The following is a 25,961-nucleotide window of genomic DNA, read 5'->3' on the forward strand; positions in this document are numbered from 1 at the left end:
TTCACTTTTTTATTGGACCACCAACGACCAACCGGAGAGTGTGTGGTGATGTCCTCAGGTTGTGTGTGTGACATGGACAAGCATATAATATACAGTAGCAGCATCTGGAGACTTGGAGGAGCGATACAAACAGTGATGGAGGGGAGAGCACATTTGAACAAGTCTGAAAAGGTCATTCACTCCTATGTTGTTATTGGTATGCATTATTTTGTTTAAGGGGAAAGATTCTCCCAAAAGAGAATGGAAAACGGACATCTCTTTCCGTTGTCTTGTTTTTCTAACTGAAGCCTATAAACGGACAGTGGACATTCACACAGACCCTGCCATCCTTTTCAGTGTAAAGGAGTTTCTAGATTGACATTTGTTGGACTTATTTTGATACCCAAATTACTCCTCTTAAAACCAAGGTGTCAAAATAAGTCTTACCGTGATCAGACATGCATTTTTTTCTGGCATAATGCTCTCCCTGAAATACAGTAGTTATTAAAGTGAGGCGTTGTGAAGTACAAATAAACCGTCTTCTAGCTTCATCGGCTATCTGGAATGATTGTTCCAGCAGAGCAGAGTTCACCTGATGCATTGGAACACTTGCAAGTAAACAACAACAAAAAGAAAACAACTTCTGGTCTGGTCAGTATTATAACATATCTTACATATATAGTTACACGTATTAATTCTGTTTATATCAAAAGGACACCTCTGTGGAGTGGCTTGTGGGAAACTGGCCAGGCCTGTACGTTTACGTAATTTGTTTACATTCAGTAGCTCAGTTTTACTGATTTAGACATAGAGAAATGGCGCCCACTAGTGGTCAAAAGTTGGAATTTCTATTTTAAGCATAAGAGAGTTAGTTGTCATGCTGTATCACAACTTTGAGGCAGATGTGCAACGATCTTATGGTAAAACGCTGCAGCGTGCATGTCTGCAGATCTAGGGTGAATTGGATCAATATATATTTACATTAGAAGATAATATTTAAAAAATGAAATAGTCAAGGAAATAAAATAAAAATGTAGGAATCTATTTTAGATTTTGATTAATAAAATATAGAAAACACTTTTCATCTACATGAAAAAGTAATTTCAAAGTTACTATCTTAGTGATACATCTCTAATTGCAGTTAATATAGGACTTTACATTTGAATTTACATCCATCAGGGTCTCAATACAGTGTTTCCCAAAGAAAGCAAGTGATAAGTCTGGAAATCAATAGAGAAACAAAAAACAAAACAAAAAAAGATTCCCTTGCAGATTTAAGTGAAAGACAACCAGTTTGTGGCTAAGATTTAAAAGGAAAAAATGTCTACTTACAATAACGTAGAACCATACAGTACATCAGTTGTACACATGAGCATCATTTCCGAAAATTCGAGTTGACCAAATAACGGGCAGGATTTAAATCAGGGGTTTTCTAGAGCAGAACTTCAACATGCCATTATAATGCAGAGCAAATATCTTAATAAGTGTTTATTCAGTACCAAATACTACATGGATGTCACTCAGCTCAACATGAGCTAGAATCTGACCGTATCATGCCACACGCACACACACACGCACAGTTAGAAAGGGGCGCTCTCTTCACCACAGACAGAGTCATTCATGGACAAAGTTTGATGCCGCGGTTGCATTCTGATAAAGTCGACGATACGTGTTAGATGAGGTCATTAATACTGTGCAATTATCAAGTTTGATTATACATAAGACTGGCAACAACAGGACACATTTGGACATGCGCGCCTGCCGAGTCAGCTCTACCCATACACCCCCTAACCTCCTAAAACGACAGTTAAGAAACCGTAGGGCGATTCACGTGAACGATTACGTTTTAGTCTTCGACTAAATTCACAAAGGAGATATTCTGGTTCTCAATGCTTTTAGTCAAAGAATGAATCTAATCTGTCAGACAACCAGCTCTTATAAGACATGCATTCGTCTTATAACGAAACAGCATCAAAATTCAAGTGAGGTCAAAGGGTGTATGTTCATTATACTTCAAACATAAAAAAGGACTATTTATTTGCAAACTGACCAACGACCATTTTACCAGTGGACATTTTCAGCTCAGCAATTCTTCGAAATGAATATACAAACATACTTGCAGTACATACATACAAATACAGCTGTCAATTTAAAATACAGTGATTCTTTAATTCATAATCATCTCTTAAATAGAATGTGATTCATTGCACTTTGTTAAAATAATTAATCATGATTTTTTTAAAGGCAATAGTGTGATTTTTAAAAAGGTGAAAAAGATACTGTTCCATAAGCCTGATTTAGGGTAATAGTAAAAATAACAAGATCTGTAATATACATTTATGCAAAAGACCCTCACCTATTCATATACATACATGTTTGTGAAACTACACATACATATGCAGCAGGTCCTTGATATGTCATATGTAGGACACAAAAACATCTGTGTACATGCCCATGCGTGTTTGTATGCCACTATATGTCATATCTATCTCCAAGCTCACATATACATACAAATATAAAATAAATAAATACAAGAAAACGTTCTTGGTTCATGGGTTTCATGGTGCGTATCAAAGCGGTATCCCTTACAGTCTTTGACTAACCATTTTGTCTCCTCGCTCTGGTGCTTGCCTGAAGTCCTTTCTGTCGTTATTGAATCAGTCCCTGAAGATGGAAAGGTGTCCGAGCGCGTGTGTGCGAAGGTGTCCGAGCGCGTGTGTGCGAAGGTGTCCGAGCGCGTGTGTGCGAGTGGGGGTGTGAGTCGACACGCGCAAACGTGTAATCGTGTATGTGTGTGTGAGTGAATGTGTGTGACAGAGAGAGAGAGACTCGTAGGTAGTATAGACAGAGACGGAAAGAGATGGATTCCAAAATTGTGTGTGTGCCTGTGTGTGTGTGTTTCTGGTATATCTGGAAAGGGGGGGGGACCAAAGTCTTTGGCCTTGAAAGCGGACAGGTTGGGTGGGCACGCACACTGACAGTCGTCCCATCTATCAAAGTCACAGGAGGTGATTGTCCAAACATCTCATCCACACTTACAGGAGGCAGGGGGGGGGGGTCTTAGGAGAGTTTGGGGCAGGGGGGGAGGGGGGGTGGAGGTTAGGCGCCCCACAAAGTACTGCCCCTTTCCCCGCCAGCCCCCTTGGGGCAGGTTCCCCCGGGCCAGGTGGGTGGGTGAGGGCCTCCTCCACCCCCTGTCCTCCCTGTCCCCTCATCCCCCACTTCTCCTCCATCAAGGGGGAAGATTAGGAGATCAAGTTTGGAGGGGCGGGGGGGTTGAGCATACAGACCCAGAGCAGAGGGTACGGGTGGGCGTGTGTGTGTGGGGGGGTGGGTCATTCTCCCTCCTCTCCCCCAGCCTCCACCGCCCCTTGGGGGGGCTAGATGGGTCCCTCGTTGTGGACGCCATGGCTGTGGTTGGCCTTGTTGTGGCCCACGCAGTTCTGCTGCTGGTTCAGCAGGTTGGACGTCTCCGTGATGGCCGCCGCGTTGCCCACGGGCGGCGGCGGCGCCGTGGCGGCGGGGGGGGGGAGGAGGGCGACGACGGCGGCGGCGGCGACGACGGAGGGGGGGCCGGGGTCTACGGCGTCGCGCAGCTCGGTGAGCGTCAGCTCGATCTTGGTGTACTCGCTGTCCGTCGACTGGGGCGTCTTGTCCATGCGGGACGCCACGAGGGCGTTCTGGTACTGCTGACGCGTCACCTGGCGGGGGGGGATTGGTTTGGGGGAGGAGGGGGGGTCATAGGGGGGTTGGGAGGGGGACGACACGACACAGGTAAGAAACATGACTTTGTGTTATGAAGCTAGCCTAGCGTTCGCGCGGATCATGCTAGATGGGGGGGGGGGGGGGGGGTCGGCGGCATGTGACACTTGAGGTAATGATGGTTGTCATGAAGGGCGTATATTCGGCAGATTGCTGACCGAAGCCTGGAACACATAGGATGTTCCTGGGGTGCCCAGTAAAACACCCGGTACAACTCTGCTGAGGAACAGAATTATACCAAAGATGACAACGTCATATTTTAAGAGTGTGCATACATGTGTACATGTGTGTATGATGTCTGCCTGTGGCGTGTGTGTCTGTGTGTGTGTGTGTGTTTGTGTGGGTGTGTGTGTGTCTGTGTGTGTGTGTGTGTCTGTGTGTGTGTCTGTGTGTGTGTGTGTTCAGCTCACCTTGATGAACTGCAGGTCAGACACAGCCCTGACTGAGTAGTCTGGGACGTAGATCTGCAGGAAGGCGTTCAGCTGGTTGTTGCTGCTGCCCAGGGTGGGCGTGATGGCGTCTATGCGATCACTCCTGTTCAGCGAGTCCGAGTGGTTCAGCCCAAACGGACGAGGGGGTGACTTGTTCTCTGGAACAGGTACACAGAGCAGAGGGAGGCCAGTGAGCCAGCGGGGAACACACCTGGAGTCTAGCGGTGGTTCGGTCTGAACGAGAGACAGTACTTGAGACGGCTCACTAGAGGCCTACACGGTACTGTGACTGTGTGACGACATTCTCAACAGCAGGAAGGGTTTACTGTGCCAGTAGAATGGACAGATGTTTGCTGAAGTATAGTGAAGCTCTACCTTGAGATGGCAGGTGGTCACCTCACCCCCACACCTCTCTCTCTCTCTCTCTCTCTCTCTCTCTCTCTCTCTCTCTCTCTCTCTCTCTCTCTCTCTCTCTCTCTCTCTCTCTCTCTCTCTCTCTGTCCCTCCCTCTATCCCTCCCTCCCTCTCTTTCTCCCTCCCTCTCTCCCTCTCTTTCACACACACACAAAGGCAGAAAACGTCGCTCCGTTTTAATTAAAGCCAGCTTATGTTTTCCACTCCTTAAAGAAGCCGGGGGGGGGGGGGGGGGGGGGGGGGGGGGTGTAGAGGGCGACAACAAAGTGGAAAAGGGGGCCTGGCTTCGGGGGCCAGCGTGCTAATGCTAACTACTCTAATGCTGGAATGTATGTAATCCCGGGGCCTGGATGTGTGGATGTGGGGCCGTGTAGGAGCCCAGCGGTGGGCCTGAGGCCGGCCGTGTAGGAGCCCAGCGGTGGGCCTGAGGCCGGCCGTGTAGGAGCCCAGCGGTGGGCCTGAGGCCGGCTGTGTAGGAGCCCGTGTCCGTGTCCACCCTGGGAGATTAGCGCTCCACCCTCTCTGGACGGGTGGAGCACACGCATGCCGATACGCGGCCGTGCCAACGTACCATCGCGCTAAAAGCACGCGTTGGGAGAAAGAGCGCGGCCGAACGCGTGTTTGTACCATACGCACACTCCGGCACGCAAATGCACACGCGCCAGGCGTTCCCAAAAGGGTGTGTTTGTGTGTGTGCGCGAGTGTGTATGTAGGTGTGTGTTTGTGTTCCTAGCAGCGTGCGCACGTGCGCGTGGCACCTACACAAACCCTGAGGACGTCGGCGTCTGTGTGGGTGCCACGCGGGGTGAAAAGTGGGCGTGTGTGCGCGTTCGCCCGTTAAGTGCTTCCATGTGTGTGTGTGTGTGTGTCCGTGTGTGTGTGGGCTGCAGTGGCACAGCAGGGGGCTCTAAGTCATGGTCTTGTTTATGGAGTCAGAGGGTTAATAGGCTAAGGGGGCGGAGCCAAACTCGGTCAGCCAATCACTCTAAGGCCTCAGCAACAGCATTCACACACTTGACGTTGGATTCTAGTTAACCCTGGAGGCACACACACACATACACGCACACACATTCTCTTACACGCCACATACGATCCAAACCAAACAAATCATGTCATGCTGGGTGCTCACACACCACAAAATGTCCAAGTGGCGCAAACAGCAAACTTGGAAGGAACCCACATGTGAGTGCAGTCAAGCAGGACGCGGCCCACGCATGCAAACCCACCGACGTGGATCTCCCACAAAGCTGGAAGCATGCTGGCTGTGCACGACACACACACACACACACTCGTTTTCATTCTAGGAAGGCGTGCAGTGGACGACTGATGCAGCACCCTCGAGGGGGCGTTCCCCATGGCGGCTGGCGATGAGTTTGAGGTTATTACGGGTTAGGTGGAAAAGTGGACAACGGACGAGGCAAAGATGGCTGCCGAGTGCTGTTAGATGAGGAAGAGGGGAAGGCGGAGGAGGGGAGGGAACATCGTACCTGGAGATCCTGCCAGAGACTCGGCCCTGCTGACCACAAAGGTGCGAGACAAAGAGAGAGGGACTGGAGAGAAGGACGAGGGAGAGAGCAGGAGGGTGGGCGGAGGGAGGGAGGGAGGGAGGGAGGGAGGGAGGGAGGGAGGGAGGGAGAAGGCCAGGGGGAGGGGAGGAGGGGGTTGAGGGTCGAGACAAAAAAGGGAGGAGGGTAGACAAAGAGAGACAATCACGTTACAAGAAGGAAGACAGTGTTCAAAGGTTGAACCCCCTTTTTTTGGGGGGTGGGGGGGGAGAGGAGTGCAGTGGCACTCTCTCACCAGCAGGTGTCTCACAAGTCCCAGATGAGAAAGAGATTGAGAAAGAACTGGATGATCCCCTCAGCCAAATGATATTTCCCGCCACATCAACGGGCGTTGGTTCAGAAGCTCACTTTAGACTTGGCCGACCTGCTGAACTAGCATCCAATTCCACATCTCAGTTACACCCCTCTGTAAAATGCTATACCACTATCATGCCAAAATCGATGGCCAGTTTGTTTGTAGTTTTTAAATGAAGTGCGTGTCCGATACGACGACGCGGAGAAGAGTCCAAAGATGTCAGGATGTTTGGACGAGGCGTGTGTCTGGTTACCTGGCGACGCGGTGAGAGCCATCATCCCATAGGAGGAGAACGCCCCCGCCTCGAACTTCATCCCCTCCTTCCCGGCCTCCACCTCCACCTTCCCCTGAGGAGCGTTCAAGAGATCAAACAGGAGCTTGTTTCACTTTGTACTTTCAAACGTTTTGGGGAAGATGTACACACGGGCAAATAGAAATGGGTGCAAAGTGCATCATTTCGTACAAACTACAGCCGAGGCCAAAAGTATTGGGAGCAACATAGGTTTTGTGTTTGCAAAGCTCACTGGGCCTTGGTATAAAATGACTGCTGACATACTTTCAGTAAGTCATATCATCAGCACCACAGGGGAAAGTGTGAACTAGTTCTAGCCAGGTGAAATCACTCTATCATTCTTCAAATATGAAATGTGCCTTATTGTATTCTAGTATTATATAGAAAAATGTGAAAAAAAATCCTCTATTACTGAACCAGAAAACTTTGCAAAACACAACATTTGTCAGTGCCAAAACGTATGGCCACGACTGTACATACAGTCTCAGATTTTTTTTTCTTCTTTTTCCTCTTTGCTTCTTTTTCTCATTCATACTTTGGATATCTGTGTATTTGCCTGGTTCTTGTCCACTCAATATCAGTATTGTGTTCCAGACTGTGCGGACTCTGTGAAGATTAGCCCAAGTCATGGGCTAAAAGAGATCCGAAATAAACAAACAGTTAGTGGAACATAATCCTGAGGCTGGCAGAGACCCATATCCTCCTCCACCCTCCTACAAGGTGCACTTGATTTGCTCCACCACTGTTCTTGTGGATGCAAGGAAGCATCTAGCATACACTCAAAGTCAGTGTCATGTGTCATAAATCAAACCTAAATGATAAAACAACGTTACAGTTACCGCCCCTAAAAATGGAACCGGAACTACTTAGTTTTCCTCCCTGCCCTGTCGTGTCCCGCCGCCCACCTGCAGGATGAGTACAAAGTAGTCCACAGGCTTGTTCCTGTGGAAGAGGTAGTGCTCGGGCGCCCGCTTGTTCTTCTCGTCGTACTTGAGCTCCTGGATGACATTGGGGTGCCTCAGGAGTCTGAGCAGGATCTTCTCCGACATCTGCACCGGTCCAAAGGACTCCACCTCTGGAGGGAGGGAGGGAGGGAGGGAGCGGAGGGGAGGGAGGGAGCGGAGGGAGGGGGGCGGGAGGGGGGGGGGGGAGGGAGGGAGGGAGAGAGGGGGGGGAGGGAGGGAGGGAGCGGAGGGGAGGGAGCGGAGGGAGGGAGGGGGGGGGCGGGAGGGGGGAGGCGGGAGGGGGGGGGGGGAGGGAGGGAGGGAGGGAGAGAGAGGGGGGGGAGGGAGGGAGGGAGGGAGGGAGGGGAGGGGAGGGGAGGGGAGGGGAGGGGAGGGGAGGGGAGGGGAGGGGAGGGGAGGGGAGGGGAGGGAGGGAGGGAGGGAGGGAGGGAGGGGGGGAGGGGGGAGGGGGGAGGGAGGGAGGGAGGGGGGAGGGGGGGAGGGGGGGAAGGGAGGGAGGTATAATTTCTATATTTATATATACAGACAGGGAGGGACATTATAATGTAATGAGCTACTGTGTCGCCATAACACAAAAGGGCACAATCACTCATTCAATACACACATTCATTCCAATTCAGCAGTTCACCGCTTACCCTCCTCCTACTATAATTCCTCTTGGTCTCATTGGTCGAGGCCAACCCCAACGGACAAATCAGGTGTCTGACACCAGTGGCGGTGACATGTGTCACTTGTCCACTGGCTCAACCACAACCTGAGCACCCTAATAGTCTTTGGAATCGATGCACAGCTAAGCAGTTAGGTCGAAGGTCTGCCCTAATCCAACTGCACGCCTGGCTAATGATCTGGGGCCTGTTCAAGAGTGTGCGTGTGTGCATGTAGCATTACAGAACTTCTGATAGAGATGTGTTCTTGGTAGCCAGAAGTCAGTTCAGCATGATGGATTTTGATCTGTTAAAAGTGTTTTATCTGGTTGAATGCACCCCATTGTGTTCAGAGAGATAAACCAAGTAGGGTGGATAGAGTCAGTGTGGACCCCGGTTAGATTCCTCTGTCAAGAGGAGCATCAGGTCTGCATGTGACGTTTTTCTATCAGGTCTGCAACATTATGCAACGTTTTGCTTCACTGAACACACCCCTGTTGCTACTGTGGCCGGATTCCACTGGTCCGTCTATGGAACTTTATTTCCCAGGCTAAGGGTGAGATTTTTCACATTTTACACTCAAGCTGGGGTATGTGGAACCAGACTTGTTTCTGTGAGAACACCGATGACAGGGTTCCTGAGAGTGATGTCACTGGGTCAACAAACAGTGTGGTGTTTGTAAAGCTGCGGCTAAGATCGCAACTTGTAACCCCGGGTTCATGACATGAAAGCAAATAGTCGGCCAAGTTTCTTAGACGCGCGCACTGCCTTTCAGACATCCCATGTGGCGCTCCCGTGAGGCCTAGCACCTCCTTTCCTCTCCGAGTGCACGCACACACACACACACACACACACACACGTGTGAGCCCACGAATACCTACACGCTTGCCGTAAAGACGCACACAAACACACATAAATTAGTGGCCTCACATTCACTTAGCAACACAGAAAACACACTTACTCATTCTATACACACACGCGGTTTTCCACACAAACACACACACATTTCTACGCAACACACACACACACGCTCCACAGTGAGGGACTGAGGGCACACTGGGGGAAGTCAAGCAGCAACGCAGCCCACTTGCCTGTTGCTAGGAAACGCAGGGTAGCCAGCAGGAGCTGAGGTGATATTTTAACCTTCATTTCGTTGTCGGTGGGCTTGAAGGCTGAGAAATCCTGCTTCCTCTCACGATGGGTGATTTTCTTCTTGGTTTTGTTGTCAGCTGAGGGGGTAAATTGAAGTGGATGGGTGAGAACTGGGTAAAAACATTTTAGGAAAAATAAGTCAGGCTACGTGCAATAGGATTGTGGAGTGGTTTAAGGACCGCTAAACTTTAGTTACCCCAAGCTATGTATTTTTTTTTTAGATATAGTAGCTCCATCTCAAGAACAATTACTGCTGAAAACAGCGGGGGTCAACATTGTTGGCTTAACACATTCCTGGCATTACTCAGGGCACTATATTTTCTGTCAGAAAACAGAAAAACAACTGGAAATCAACAGTCCCTCTTTACACTGTGTTGAGTTGCTCTCGTGTTTAACAAGTGTTTAAGTATGGCAACAACACAGCACCATATACGGTATGACAGTTAATGAACGATGTGACCGTGAAGTAGAAAGTGACTCGGGGTATGAGAAGCTGGGTGAGAGACAGTCAACGGTGGAACAGCCAAAACAAGTGACATGAACGAAACAGTCGGGGGGAAGCCATCCGTTGTGCTACCATGCTACTGTAAAGCCTCCGACAGGAGCGTAAGGCGGGGAGACTGTCAGCTCGTCCGGGCACCTACTGTACAAGTCTGTCTCGTCCAGGATCTCCGACTTGATGATCTCCTCGATGACGTCCTCCAGCGTGACAATGCCCAGAACCTCGTAGAACGGATCGCCCTCCCCCTCGTTGTTGACACGCTGAACTATGGCCAGGTGGGATTTACCTGGGGGAGCACACACACACACATATACCCCCACACACACATATACCCCCACACACACACACACACATATACCCCCCCCCCCACACACACACACACACACACACACATATACCCCCCCGCACACAGACACATATACCCCCCCGCACACACACACATATACCCACACACACACACACACACACACATACACACACACACACACAGGCGTTTAGTCAATGTATGTGATATACAGTACAGCTGTATTCCTGTCAGATGACAGTAGAATCATATCAGTGTCACATATTCTGATCTTTCAAGTTACAGAAAGATTTCCAGGTCTGGTTTCAACAACATGTCATACTATCCTATACAGTGGATAAGAAAAAAAAGGACTCTCAACATGACAAGGCAAGTCATGATGCGTGACATCATGCTGATCCTCAGAACCTAAGGGCAACGCATGAACCTGATTCCCAGACACACCACAGCCCTAACCCCGAGAACAGGGTGCGACACTGGCACTGCTCTCTGAAGGATGACCGGGACACCGTCTGCATCCCTTTCCGAGAACAAGGGCGGAGACCACATCTGCTTTCCCAAGACCCTCCTGTGTGCCGCCCCCCCCCCCCTCCCCCTCTCTCTCCTTCTCTCCGCCGTGCGGAATACTGTCAAGCAAAACGCTAAACAAATTCTTTGCCTTTTTCTCAGCTTGTGATCATTTAAAAGGAATTTTCCAGAGGCCCCGGGCTAATATTAGCCGCCGCGAAATGAACTTTCCATTCGGTGGCGGGCGATGTTCTCCCTGGCCTCCGATCAGCTCTCCTGCTGCCCTGTGATCAGATGGGGCCCAGTCGTTTACATGCAGATGGGATACGGGGTAAACACTGAAGAAAACCTGTGTGTGTGTGTGTGTGTGTGTGTGTGTGTGTGTGTGTGTTAGTCATTAAGAGTGTGTATCGGAGCATGTGTATTAGTGTGTGTGTGTGTATCTGTGTGTTACAGTTCGAGCCGAGAGAGTGTGAGTTAGAGTGACTGTGTGTGTGTGTGTGTGTGTGTGCGTGTGCTTTTTTATTAACAGCCTGGTGTTGACGAAGTGATGTAAAAATAACAAGAAAGTTTAGGCATTAAAAGAAAAATCTATTTCTATCCCAATCTAAGAACAGCCTTCCTAACAAAGGATGCTGCAAATTCATTTCAGGTACAGAATGTCCTAATGAAAGTGTGGCAGCTCAATCTCATTGCCGGATGTCCTTAGTAGGTTACCTAATCACCAGGGGGCTACACACTAGAATGAAAGCACAAGTCAATTGAATCCCACGGGGTTAAAGCAATCACATACAGTCTTTGAGCAATTACTCTCAAGTGCCTAAGCCACAGCTGAAAGACTAGCAGACGAACGTCCACAGCACGTAGCATTGCCATGCCAACAGGGCGGGGCACTGTGTGATGTGCATAGCATGAGCTTTCTCTGGCGGATCCTTCTGGATCCAGTACCGGAGGAACGTGTGTCAACCTAATGTCTTTTTCCTCCCACAACGCTAAGCTCTCGCCTTGTGAAGATGTACTCACACACACACACACACACACATACACACACACACACAGTTGGAGAAACAGCTTAATGTATGTGATCAATTGTTCATAAGAACCTGCAACCTTTTTATCTGCTGTCAAATGCTTTAACACAGAGCTATCCCCATCCCATTTACATCTATAGAATCGATTGGCCCAACTCATGCTGTCAATGAGTCAATGACTTGGGTTTGTTTGACCGTACCCAGTGCAGAGGAACCAATGGACCGACCTCAAACGTGACACTGGTTTAGAATACTTGAAAACTACAACTGACTCCATGAACATTCAGTAAAAGACCCGACTCCAACATTAGAAAGGGCAGCCAGCAGGGAAAGCGAAAAGACATCGCTAACAAGGACGAATGAAAAACGACAATAAATGATCGGTCGTTTCTGGAAATCATGTGGAGAAAAATCCTCTTAACTTCTGATCTGATGTTTCTCCAAGGCTTTCTCCCAGGAGTGTAACTAAAGTGGATGGATGTCAGAGGAGAAAGGAAGTAAATCACACTGTAAGCATCCCACAAGGAAGCTTTGAAACACGTGCCATGAAACTTATTGAATATTTGTCCAATGCACAAAATGTTTCTGGGTGCCCTTTTTAAGAAAGGGGTTCACTTTCTATACCCAACTGGTACAAACTGTTTTGTGATTCTCAGGGTAATGTGATAACTTAATTGTTTACTGTAGGCTGGATTTTTATCTCTCTCTCTCTCTCTCTCTCTCTCTCTCTCTCTCTCTCTCTCTCTCTCTCTCTCTCTCTCTCTCTCTCTCTCTCTCTCTCGCACACACACACGCACACACACACACAAAAGCCTCCCCATTCACACAGTAGTTCAGCTCTCAGTATCACTTTGTCTCACTGTCCCACAAGATGACTGCATACTTTCCACTTTCCCACCAAAAATAAATCTGCTCCAGGAGCAAAATGCTTGGAAAGTAGAACGCGTCGAACGTCTTCCAGAAATACGCCGAAGACAAACACACGCATTTTATTCATAGCCGCCTGGCTGCTAAAATTACTGTTCCACTCTGTGTCAGAGAGGGGAGGCAGGCAGAAGAGGGGGCGTTGACCTCTTGACCCCAGGGAGAGCAGAGATTGGCCGAGGGCCTCTAACACAGTGTTCTTCGTGAGGACTACTGTCTAGAACTCTGTACAACAGAGCAGACTACATCTGGGACTCCCTAGCTGTTTGACTAGTGAACTAGCTGACATGCTTCCAGGATCCGACTGGGGAGTGCCCGACACAGGGGACCACTTAAGCAGTAGAGTAAGAGACCCAAGCAGCCAGTAGAGTAAGAGACCCAAGCAGCCAGTAGAGTAAGAGACCCAAGCAGCCAGTAGAGTAAGAGACCCAAGCAGCCAGTAGAGTAAGAGACCCAAGCAGCCAGTAGAGTAAGAGACCCAAGCAGCCAGTAGAGTAAGAGACCCAAGCAGCCAGTAGAGTAAGAGACCCAAGCAGCCAGTAGAGTAAGAGACCCAAGCAGCCAGTAGAGTAAGAGACCCAAGCAGCCAGTAGAGTAAGAGACCCAAGCAGCCACTAGAGTAAGAGACCCAAGCAGCCAGTAGAGTAAGAGACCCAAGCAGCCAGTAGAGTAAGAGACCCAAGCAGCCAGTAGAGTAAGAGACCCAAGCAGCCACTAGAGTAAGAGACCCAAGCAGCCAGTAGAGTAAGAGACCCAAGCAGCCAGTAGACTAAGAGACCCAAGCAGCCCACTACTGGGACAAACATCAAAAGATTGGAGATATGTATGAGTGTAACACATAGCCAGTCGCACAGGCACACACAGACGCGCACACACACGGTCAGTTGCTGCCAGAAGTATCAATCCTCATTGGTCAGATTAGAGAGACAGAGGGGGGGGGGGGGGGCACACACACTCGCACGCACACACTCTCTGCAGACATTTTGGATGGCAGTTAGGTTTTTACTAGATGGCTATGTAATAGTATAAAATGATTACTTTTCAACCAGTGTTACTGTGAATGTTGTTGTGTTGTCATTAATGCAGTATCTGTTGTAAGGTTCCAGGTCAAATGTCAATCTGCATACAGACTTGACATCCAGAGGTTAGAAGTTTCCATGGTCCAGTACATTTGTGACAACGTAGCTTTTACATGTTTATTACACAATATACTGAGAAAGCACACCTTGCTAGATTGATCAGTGGACTCTAAAGTCTTGCATCACAATTATCAACCAACCAGGCAGCAGGCATTACCATCCAGGGGATACACCAGCCAACCTGGCAACCATACAACCATTCAACTGACTAAGCAGCTAACCATACAATCAACTACCCAACCTCCATCATACCAAACACCAAACCCTCCATCACACCAACCATCCAACCATTTCTCACACCAACCATCCAACCCTCCATCACACCAACCATCCAACCATTTCTCACACCAACCATCCATCACACCGAACATCCAACCATCCATCACACCAACCATCCAACCATTTCTCATACCAACCATCCATCACACCGAACATCCAACCATTTCTCATACCAACCATCCAACCCTCCATCACACCAACCATCCAACCCTCCATCACACCAACCATCCAACCATTTCTCACACCAACCATCCATCACACCGAACATCCAACCGTCCATGTCTCCATGCCTCGAGGCCTGAGAACTTCTGTGGGCCTTCAGAGACCCACAGTCTTTTCCACCATTCCCAGCTTATTTATGGAATGTTGCTTTGTCATATTTTTCCATAACCTAAGTCCTACTATAAATACACACATAAGACTTGGAGGGGGTGGTGGGAGGTGGAGGGGGGGGGGGGGTGGTTGGAGGTGGAGGAGGTTGGGGTGGGGGTTAGTATCTGTCGTGGACACTCATCATGTACAGCTTACATCCACATACACACACATCCCCTTCTCTCTTGTTTCCAAATATTTGAGCTTTGACAAATATTGTGTAATCTCAGGGCAATGGGAACCCATTGGATAACGTCTTATTTTAAATCTGTCACTTGAAAAAAAAAGTTTCCAGCAAAGCCATTTTGACCCGTTTTTCCATTGAAATGGACACTCACGTTCCTCTGTAGTCACTTCAAATCCACTATTTTTAGCATCTTGTTTTGCTCATGTTTAGGCTGCTAGACTCCAGTGTCCTATAATAAGATGTAATGGATTGTGCAGTTTAAGATGTTATCACGACACATTTGAAACACTGTCAAGGGAATGAGACCAAAAAAGAAATCAGTAAAGTGGGTACGTCTTAGGGCGCGTTCATAAGAAGGTACGTCACTGGATTTGGGCTTCAAGATTCAGCAGCAGACTATCATTCCAGTGGACACAGGAAACACGCCGCGATAAAACATTTGAAGTGGTCCATGTCAAGTTTAAGTCTTTAAACAGATCTGATCACCTTCTATCTCAAAACCGACGGGATTAGGAACCCTCAATCAACAAACACACTGACCCTATCAAATCAAGTCAAATCAAATTTATTTGTATAGCCCTTTTTACCAGCAAGCATGTCACAGAGGGCTTCACATGCGCCCATAGAACTGCCCCTCAACAAACCTAAACCCTATCAATTGTACTTCTCTATCTCTGTATCACAATCTAGCCAGTTGATTCATTCATATACAGTAAATCTGTGTCTCCAACCCAGAAGATATATCCTAACCTCATCAGTTAGGGGAAATAGGCCGATTCACCGCTGAACTACTGCTTGACGGCTGAACCCACCAAGCAGGGGGGAAGGGGATCTCCTGTGGAAGGGTATTTATGAGGTCTCCTCAAGGTTTTAGTCCAGCCAGCAAGCTTTTCTGCCTCTCCACATACCCCTTGCAGATTTCGCCCGCGTCAATACTAACTACGGGAAACCCCCCCACACACATTGTGACAGATGCTTGCACAACAGAGCCCTGCACAAATCACTTATCGATTGACGGATTGATGGATGGACCAATGGTTCGATCTGGATGAAATGGTGGGAACGGCCGATTGGCCATGGTGCCTCTGACTCTCCTAGGCCTCTTACTTTGCTTTGGCCGCTGTTTACCCAACAACACTCTGGCACTGAGCATGATATGGATTAATAGTGCTGGCTAACCCAGGGAGGTTAAGACAGCTGACCCACCTCCCACCAATAAGAGGCCTTGGTCACAAGATCTCTCTGCTGCTATTGGCCCACGGTGTTCCAACTCCCAACACACACGCTCGTAATGCACACATGCATAAACGCACACACACACACACAATATCCACCACACACACACACGCACTGGAATGACATTGTTGTTCATTCAAAGAGGCTGTGGCCGTGGCTGGCTCCATTTGTTGTTTAAGAGTCCCCAATGAGGAGATTCCTGTGGCTCTTAGTCACAGACTGAGAAACCACAAAGAGGAACTGGTGAAGGGAGGAGAATGGAAATGAATGGGCAGATAGTCAGGTGATGGCTGCTTTTAAAGTCATCTGTGAATCGCTAAGCACTATGACCATCAATAAATAATTTAAGCAACAGTATAACAGCGCTTCAGGATTTGACTTGCTTTGCGACACTCTCAATGGATTTGTTTCAAGTGGTCTTGTTCATTGATATTCCCTTCATATTTCCGCCTGTTCTGCATGGTCAACACAGCTCAATTAATCGTTGTCTTAAACTTCCTGTTTTGATGAAGCTTTGTCAGACACCAATGACGCTCTGTTCAGTCAGAATCCAGATTCTTGAATGGCCATTCATTACTCTCACAACACAAATTACTACTGCAGGGTCAAAATGATGGAAGTCAAATATTTCAATTTTAAGCTCACACTAGTAAACAACCATATCAGGAATCGGCTGTACACTTTGGTGTAATGCATCAAATAGTTCTGCCATACTCTTTGGCGACGATACGAAGAGCAATACAATTTCAAACCTGAAAACATTTGCATTCTTGGCTCTCTGTGTTTTACAGCTTTACAACGAATAATTAATACCTCAATAAAAACAATTAGCCCTGATGGAAATCCCTAAAGCTAGAGTAACAGCTAAGCACTGATAAAACAAACTCATGCACTAAGCTGGGGGAATGTGACTGTTTTGGAGCATATAACTTAAGCAGAACATCTCACATAGTGCTAAAGCAAACATGGACATTGCAAAACACTGATATGTCTCAATTTCAGACATAAATATTCATGAAATAGACTACTCAAACATTCTGCCAATTGTTAGGTTGTGAGATAGAGTAGTTGGCCATATTGCCTTCTAAAGAATCTGACTTCTAAAGAAGCTAAGGTCAATACTCTGACTGACACTGAAAGCGTGTTCAAATCTCTCGGCTGATTTTTAAGCAGTGGTGGAGGTGTTTTTTGGCCCTTCTGGGTCCCCGTCCTTGTTTTAGGGGGTGGTGTTTTTCTTCTTCTTCTCTAAATGGAGGGACAGACAGTGTGCCTGGTGTTATCAATGAAGCCAGCCTCCCTGGCTCTCTCTCTCTCCCAAAACCGAAGCTTGGATGGCTTCCACGGCAGGGCATTAGGCCTGGAAGGTTTGTGTCCCTTGTAATTTACAACAGCCAGGGAAATGGGCAAGAGGACAATATAGAGTGAGAGAGAGAGAGAGGCGGAGGAAAGGGTGGGGGCGGGGTGGTGGGGGGAAGCTGAAATCCCAAGAGCAAAGGGGCTCGTCGCTTCTTCTGAGTGTGCTGGACGGAGCCTGGGGGACTGGCTGGGAGTCGCTTAAATCTGCTGGGAATCTGCTCAAGCAGGTGCAACGCCACTCTGGACCTACTGTATATATTTGTGTGTTTGTGTGTGTGAGGGGGAGTGAGTGAGTGACTGTCACTGAGTGAGTGTAAATCATGTGATGGCGAGCGAGCGACAGTGAAAGTAAGCGAGAGAGAGTGAAAGAGTCGTGTTTTACTCTTTGACACATTACTGAACGTTGAAAAGAGCAACATTTTGGGCAGATTGAGGTTGTTCGTTCAAAGACATCAAAACGAACAGCCACAGAGGTTAAATAACAGGGTCAATGAACATGCTTGTTATGCCTGTCTGCATCAGATGTCTATGTTTCTGAATTGCACCACCAAGACAAAGATAATGATGATAACCATCATTATCGTCATCATCATCATAGTTATAGTAATTATCGCCATTTCCGTCATTTCATAACTATGACGTAAGGCATCTAAAGAGGCATAGTCTAAAACGATAATGATTATATCTCGAAGACATAACCGCAAGCAAAACAAACACAAGTCGGTCTCTCTCCGTCATCTTCCAAGACTAAAACGAAAAGCTAGGTTACAGAAGAACCATGGTAGGTCATCCCAGTACAACGTAGAAAGTCAAGCTGGACCCTGTAATTGGATTCGATCAAACTCATCAAACAAGGACATTGTCGACCGTTCGATAGAGAAGGGGCTATGGAGACAGTGCTTCCTTTTGACTCCCACACAGAGATAGTCTCCAATTTCAAAGGTCTCGGTAAAAATCAATAAAAGTCCTATCCAATCCGAAACTTGGCAGAAAGAGACGAAGTTGAACTGGTTTATTAGTGAAAACAGAGTCACGGGAGACTAAACACACTCTGTTTGGCACAGTGAGTGAAGAGAACAAGGTTAAAGACAGACACATGTCTGCTGATGTTTACAAAGTAGCGCTGTTAAGCAAACTGCCCACTGTGACCAAGTATCGCTTGCTCATTGAGTATGAGTTCACTCATTAAGTATCGCTTACTCCATTATTTTGGCTGAGTCGCAAACAAAGTGAAGCTTGCCTGAGGATGCTTGCTTGCTTACATCTTACACTCGACGAGACAGCTTCTTGGTCATTCTTGAGTTTCTTCGAATTTCGTCAGACTTTAACTGGAATTCAGGAGCCGTCAGTACTTAACTTGGATAGAGTTATTAAAACGATGTGAACCACAGCATCTGCATCCTAGGATGGACCAACCGTCGGACTCCTGTTTCTCATGACATCAGCAGGACAATGACACTGTAGGACTGGCACTAGAAACACTAGCACTGTAAAATACGATCCAAATTCCTGCCAGGAACTTTCAAGCCTGCAACAACATTGTGTACATTTACACCAGACTTCATTCATAAGAGAGTTCACGGAGTACAGTTTAAAGTTGTGAATGGACACCAGTTTGACTGCACTATGATAACAGCCTTCAGTTGTCCGCCAAAGCTTCATTCATAGGCCAGCTTCAAAGTATCTCTGCAATTTGTCCTTGAAGATGTGTGCGACCTGTAAATTCTCCTCCTCACTCGACACGAACAGTGTGAGATTCATTCATTCAAGACTCCCACTGAAGTGACTCAGGAGGCCATCGTACAAGGTTTCTTGGCACCCAGTAATGAGAAGACCATTCATACAGCATTACACAAAACAGATTGAGAGCTCTTCTCTTTTAAGGGTTGGACAAGGGAACGGCAAGAGAAACTTGGTTGGAAGATAGTGTTTTGACTCCTACCACTACATAAAAGTTACAAACTAAAAAAAGAAATTGATCCTTTATTTGGATAGTCCAACTGTCGAACGCCAGCTTTGCAATAGATGCTCAACTAACTGTCAACATAATATGTTTAATTAATATCTACTTCAAAATATGTACAAACCTTCAGTTGTGGATGATCAGAAACATTGTTGTTCATTTGTTTAGTTAATAGTTCCTTCATATTCGTCGGAAAATGTCCAGGGGAGAATGCAAAGGTTTTATCAAGACATCCTTGTCGCTCCTCTTTCCTTGAAATGTATCATGCGCTACAGTAACATTATTGTCTCAGTTACACGAGTACACAAGGAAAGCAGCAAACACATTACTGGAGCCATTATTCCAGCCTTCGTCTAGCTAAACACAGACCTGCCAAGTAGGGCACATGTGGAGGATCAAGCCTCCTCAAAGCATTGCCAATTTTTAGTAGTTGACAGCGATTACCAATTGTTTGCATGAGTGATACCATAAGACTGGCAGTTGTAATACCATGTTGCATAATGGCATATTCGAGAACTTTTTCAAAGTGTCTACAGAAGTACATTGGGGAGACGTTGTGTCTATGACTCCCACCTTTGAGTGAATGTCAGTATGAGGCATGGGAAGGGGAAACGTATAGGTTGTAATGCCAGATCAGACAGGCTTTGCCAAACGTATTCAGGGCTAGATTCAAACACCTCGATTGTGGTACTAATCAGGTTTTAAGTCCCTCTCCATGTTGTACCAGAATTTGAAGAATGTAGGCCATTGGAAAAGCCTGGCTTTTAACACTAGGGACATGGGAGCAGTGATCAGAGTTTCGCCTTGGGACACTTGAAAATGATCACCTTCAAAATCAGAAGGAACTCTGACTCTACAACCAAAAGTCACAGCCTTCTAAAAAAAAAAGGGTTCAAAAGTCACTTTTCACAATTTTTTTCAGATTTAAGGCTCTGGATCTATACACACAAGGTTGATATTAGCCCCGGGTAAAGAAAGTATGTAAAGTAATCAGGTACGTAAAGTAATCGGGTATGTAAAGGGATCAGAGAGTGATCAGTGCAGATAACCAGAGAACCCCAGGAGGAGAGACCAGACTGTGTTCAAAGGGGTATCCCTCACTGGGTCCCGTTCCTGGTCTTGCCAACATGACGCCACTTAATCCCACGTCTTATTCCGGCGTTAGCAAGCAAACGGCTCAAACAAGCTACGTCAAGGAATTATCGGAACTCGTAGGGGGACGACAACCGTCGTGGTGAATTACTGCAACGCTGGAAATGGTTTCAGTGTAATACGGTGGCTGGAAAAGAAAAAAACGAGCGGAGAACGGGTTTCACTTTAAGACAAAGGGACAGAGGAAGGACCCTGTTGAGGCAATTGAGTCTGAATTAAGCATAGATTGGCCTATATTGCAGAAGGGGGAACTAGTTCAAGACGTGCCAGGACTCATGTGGGCTTCGCTACACTGGAGACCTCCTTCTCAAGCACCAGCAAGTGAACACTGATGCAATACTACAGAGAAAGAGCCAAGTTGATATATTGGCAATGCTATGTGCCATTCCAGATAAGTACATACAAATGTGAGTTTAGAAGGTGCGAAAACAGGCATGGGTCACAAGGGGTGGCTTTTGGGGAATGATGTCTTGTATTATGTGTTGGCATAAAGTCCTGTAACTCACTGTGTAAATTACTGATAAGAGAGTTGGCACTGGGCCAATGGACAAGCAGGTCACTGAGTTCAGGAATAAGGTAAGTGTGTGTGTGTCCTACACTAGTCATGTACATCCGCTGGGTAAAATCACAGTCTTCCTTGTGCTAAACAAACACCCTGTTTCCTCTAGGCAAAGCATACCTGGTCATATACAACTACATCGTTATTGTTGTTTAATTCAGCCCCCTCAAGATAACAGCTTCTCACAAAATATTGACTTCACAAAGTGGCGCTCAAACTGGGGGTCAATGTTGATTTGAGAAATGTTGAACATAGTTCATGAAAAAAAATGAAAGAAGTTCGTTGTTCTGTGGGACTAAAGCTCTTGTATTTCTGCTGAAAGGCGCGTGCAAACCCATTCATTGACTGTTGGAAGCTGTTGCTTAAACTTTGCCTTCTTTCAGGACACAAAATCTTCTACCACAGACGTAGAGAGTTAACAGGGGGTTCTGAAGTCTCCCAGAACCTTCTGTGTATGTTTCATCTGTCTTGATTGAAAGGCTGTACAGTGGCAGTGACCCCAGGGCTTAGACCAGAATGTGTACTATATGGAAAGCACCCCCCCCCACCCCCTCCACCACCAACAGTACTTTTCTTACTACGTATATTTATTTTTTGCTCCTTCTCAATATTCTTCTCTTCCGATTATTTCAGCCCCAAGAGAGACTGAAAGCATCTTTCCCAAACCCAAACAGAGCACAAGGACAAAAGATTTTTTCTCACAAACGGCAATATCAAAAGCGAAACAAATCAGGCTTTCCAGGTGCTCCATTAAACTCCTTTCCATGCCGGATTTCATTATTTATTTCGAACCTCCCTCCCCACCCTCACGGCCAGAACTTCAGACGACTTTGCCTACGCTGCTCTGCAAGCGGCAGTCAAATTAATTAACAATGACTTAACAATACAAAGCACTTTGAACTGAGTGTGTGCGGTGACTGCAGCCGGATTGACGCAGAACTTTGACCCCACGCCTCCCTAATCAGTGGCTGGAGGGTCACTGGTTCCAAACCCCCAGTAGCAGAATCGTCCCCTCTGGAACAGGGCCAAGCCCAAGAACTCATGGACCCTGGTGACCGCTTACAGAGAATCCTCCGGCATCTTTCTGTTTGATCTGCTCTTGTTTTTGCTATTTACCCTACCGGGATTTACTTTATGACAAGAAGTCCAACTTAACTTTTTGACTTCCCTTTTTGATTCTACTGTTCAATGAGTGTCCTTCTTGTTTACATCACGTGTAAAGATATCCTTCACATGCAAAGGCTCACTCAGCTAAGTCACTACTGTTGAGACCGGCAGCCGGGTGAGACAGATAGTCAGGGGTCATGGTCACGATGTCCCATGATGACAGGATGGTGAAAGTGCCGGCCATGGGTTAACAGTGGGCTGTAACACCTTATCAAAGCATCTCCAGAACATTCCCAAGTGGCCAACTACCTTTGGTGTCCGAACTAATGTGAACTATGTTTTGCTATACACACTTTAACCATGGTTGCTGGAAAATGTAAGAGGTGGAGGATTTACTGAGGAAATGGGATGGAGAATAAATGACTCAATATGAACATGTCAAGAAGTAAGCAATATTACGTCATATCGTTTCATGGTTTAGCGTTTTGAAGCATTTCCCAGCAATGTGACTTAGTGTGTGAAGGTTGTTGATATCTCTTGTGTTTCCCAGTAATCCTCTTAAACTGAACAAACAAATGTTCTCATGAATATGCAATGCCAAAATGACAGTGATTTATTAGATGGAAAGGGCTGTATAACTTCAGAAGATAATTTCATTAGAAAGACTTAGGCTTAAACTTTTATAACTGCTACAGTTATAAAAGTTTACAAGCAAAATCATCAAATGGAGTTTTATGTGTTGTCATGGTTGCCTGACTCATGGACAAGTAGCTTCTTCTCAGAACTGTACTGTGTGAATTACAGAGAAAACAGACTATTCCAAGTAAAAACTTTAATAAAAGTTTATGTATAACAATATTCTCAGAGCTGATGTTGATAACAATAGCATTGGCCAATTTACAGACCGCAATTAAGACTCGCTTTCAAGCTCTGAATTGCCATGCTTGTATCATCAACATCATCTATCAGTGTGTGTGCATGTGTGTGTGTGTACATGCAGGTGTGTGTAAGTGTTTCTTTGTGTCAGATCTGCATGCATACACCTCCTCCCCCCAACCCTACCCCCCCCCCCCCCACGCACACACACACGCACGCACACACACACACACTGAGGGGGCTTGAGGGTGTTAGGGGCAGTTATTCATTATCCACACGACTGCATTCCAAGGGCTGGACAGAAGGAGTTATCGTCACCATCAATTACAGGCAAGCACAAGGGTGAGGGATTTAAGCAGGTTCTCAAACAAGATGCCCTCACCTGATAACACTAGCCCTGCCGGAGCACCATTCCCACATGGCCTAATACATATACAAATCACAGGGAGAAAGAAAGAGAGAATACAGGAGGGAGGGAGGGATGGGGGGGTGACAAAGAGAGAGAGAGAGATATAAATAGTGTCTGGGTGTTTGAGTATGTGTGAGAGAGTATAGATGGAGAGAGGGAGGCGGTAATCGAGACTGAGAGGAAAGAGGGAGAAGGGGGGAGAGAGAGAGGAGACCGTGTGAACATGAACACGCAATGGAAGTGATGGAGAGTGATAACAGCCCGTTCCCCCTAGCCCTCCTCCTTCTCTTTACAGGAAACGCCGCAACAGGTGCACCTCCATGTTGATGTTGGTGGAGTCAGAGAAGCAGTGGACTACTGAAGCGGAGAAAGACAGAATACACACTTCTCCCGCCCCCCACCCCCCTTTTGGTACCTGTAATTCCTGAAAATGTAGTTTTTACGATGTTTGTCCCCACCTACTCTCCCCCCCACACACAAACAAACACATATTTGTGTCAGAGTAGCCCACATGCACCATGAATATCTGCTGAACACAACTGAACGGACACTTGTTCTTTCATTCATTCATTCATTCATTTCATTCATTCATTTAAACCTTCTGGTAAAACAGACTGTCCATTAAGGGGTGTACCTTCCTACATTGAATGAATGCCAGTGATCACCTGCAACTGAATAACCATCACTTGTAAGCAATGGAAATATGCCTCACCTTTCTTGAATTCCTCCAGCATCGCGTCCAACTTAGTGTCATTAAACACAAAATGTAACGGATGACTGTAAAACTTAGTTATTGTTTTCAGCGGGGTACAATCATCAGGGTCAACGAAAGCCAGGTCCTTGACGAACAAAAGATCCACGATGTTCGACCTCTCGCCCTCGAAAACAGGTATGCGCGTGTAGCCACTCTCCATAATTTCGGACATAGTGTTGAAGTCGAGGATGGCGTCACCTGGAATCATAAAACAATCCCTTAGCGGCGTCATCACGTCCTCCACGGTTTTAGTCCTGAGCTCCAGCGCGCCCTGAATGATGTTCAGCTCCTCTTTGACCAAATCATTGTACGGGTCCGTGACCCGGAGCATCTCCAGGAGCTTCTCCCGGTTGTACACAGTCCCTATCTCCTGGCCCAACAAATAATCTAAAAGTTTGCTCACCGGATAGGACGCTGGGAAGGTGAGTAGCATAAAGAACTTGGTCAGGAATATTGTATTGGCGCCAACCGCGAGGCCATGCCTAGAGCAAATGGCTTGGGGCACGATTTCTCCGAAGATTACTATTCCAATCGTGGACATCACCACCGCGATCAATCCGGAACCCGCAATATCATCCAACAGGATAGTGAGCGTTGTATTCACTAAGACGTTGCCTAGGAGAAGGGAGCAAAGCAAGTAATTCCCTTGGCTCCGGACTGGCTCTATCTTTTTGGCGTAGTTCTTCTCCTTCTCTGTGCCACAATTCTGAACTATTTGGAGCTCCATTGGGTCCAGTGCCATCAGCCCCAAGTTTAACCCACTGAACATACCCGACAGGCAGAGTAACATGGAGATGAAAATAACTTGGAGCCAGAAAGGTAAGAGAAACTTCTTCTCTTCCACCACTACCACCTTTGTGTCATCTCCATCGTGATATATCCAGGTGTTCTCCGTCCATGGATCATGCAGCCCAGCCACCGCAGGTGTCGAGGCCGCGATGCATAGATAATACGCTTTACTCCTCTCCGTCTTTCGCAGTGGTTTGACGTCTATCTCAATTATTCCAGACGTTTTGCGACTGAGGATGATACCAGGCCTAATGATTATATCCGAAGTCCTGATTCCGCAAGGGTGCAAGCCCGATGTCTCCTCCTGGCTCTGGTTGTCCCCAGACGTGCTGTCTATGCTCCCAATCACTCGGGTTCGCTCGTGTTCCGTAAAAGCAATTTTGGACCAGGTCTCGTTGTTAAGGTTTTGGCCATAGACCCTCAATTTCACTGGAGATCGTTCACTCACCTGCAGGTAGCCACCAGTCATGTAGGAAATGTCGTCCGTGTCTTCTAATCGGAGCCCGATGATAATCATGTCCTCGGACCCTTCCTTGCCACTTGTCGGGGTAACCAAGCAGGCGCTGACAGTTAAGAAAATCATCGTCAGAGCTCGAACCCGGCTAAGTGACGCCATTTTTGCAGTGGGTTCTGGGGCTGACGGTTCTGCCATGTTGATAATGGGCAACCTCTTGAATGAAAAGGGCTTTTAAAAATCAGAGCCAATCGGAGTCCGCCTTCATCTCCGCCGAGGGTTGCCGTGACTTCTGCATCGGGACCTGCCTGGCTTCACTACGCGTCCAAAACTGATTACTCCTTAGAGCGCAGGGCTATGTGCGAACTCGTGCCTCCCCCGATGTTCTCTAGACAGGCTAGGGCTGTATCCAATCCAGTGCAGAAACTGGACAGGGGCGGGGTGTTCGCGGCCGTTCCAACAAATGAAATTCCAAAACAAGCGCACCTCATACAAAAAGCTAGAGACAGGACTTTCCTCGTGACTTTTCCTGATGGATTTCTGGTGCGACCCATACATAATG

The 25,961-nt window shown here is 47.1% G+C and overlaps 1 protein-coding gene across 1 annotated transcript; it reads right to left on the reverse strand.

Annotated features, from left to right (window-relative positions):
• cnnm2b (cyclin and CBS domain divalent metal cation transport mediator 2b) lies at positions 1–25,780 on the reverse strand. Its single transcript, XM_047043442.1, has 8 exons — positions 24,115–25,780; positions 10,144–10,287; positions 9,439–9,576; positions 7,644–7,813; positions 6,700–6,793; positions 6,074–6,136; positions 4,152–4,330; positions 1–3,680 (listed from the first exon to the last, which is right to left on the reverse strand). The coding sequence occupies exons 1-8, from the start codon at positions 25,595–25,597 to the stop codon at positions 3,360–3,362; spliced, it is 2,592 nt and encodes an 863-aa protein (XP_046899398.1). The 5' UTR covers positions 25,598–25,780; the 3' UTR covers positions 1–3,359.
• Between the last annotated feature and the right edge of the window lie 181 nt (positions 25,781–25,961).

The sequence above is a fragment of the Hypomesus transpacificus genome, chromosome 21, assembly GCF_021917145.1.
Source record: "Hypomesus transpacificus isolate Combined female chromosome 21, fHypTra1, whole genome shotgun sequence".
Taxonomy (NCBI): Eukaryota; Metazoa; Chordata; class Actinopteri; order Osmeriformes; family Osmeridae; genus Hypomesus; species Hypomesus transpacificus.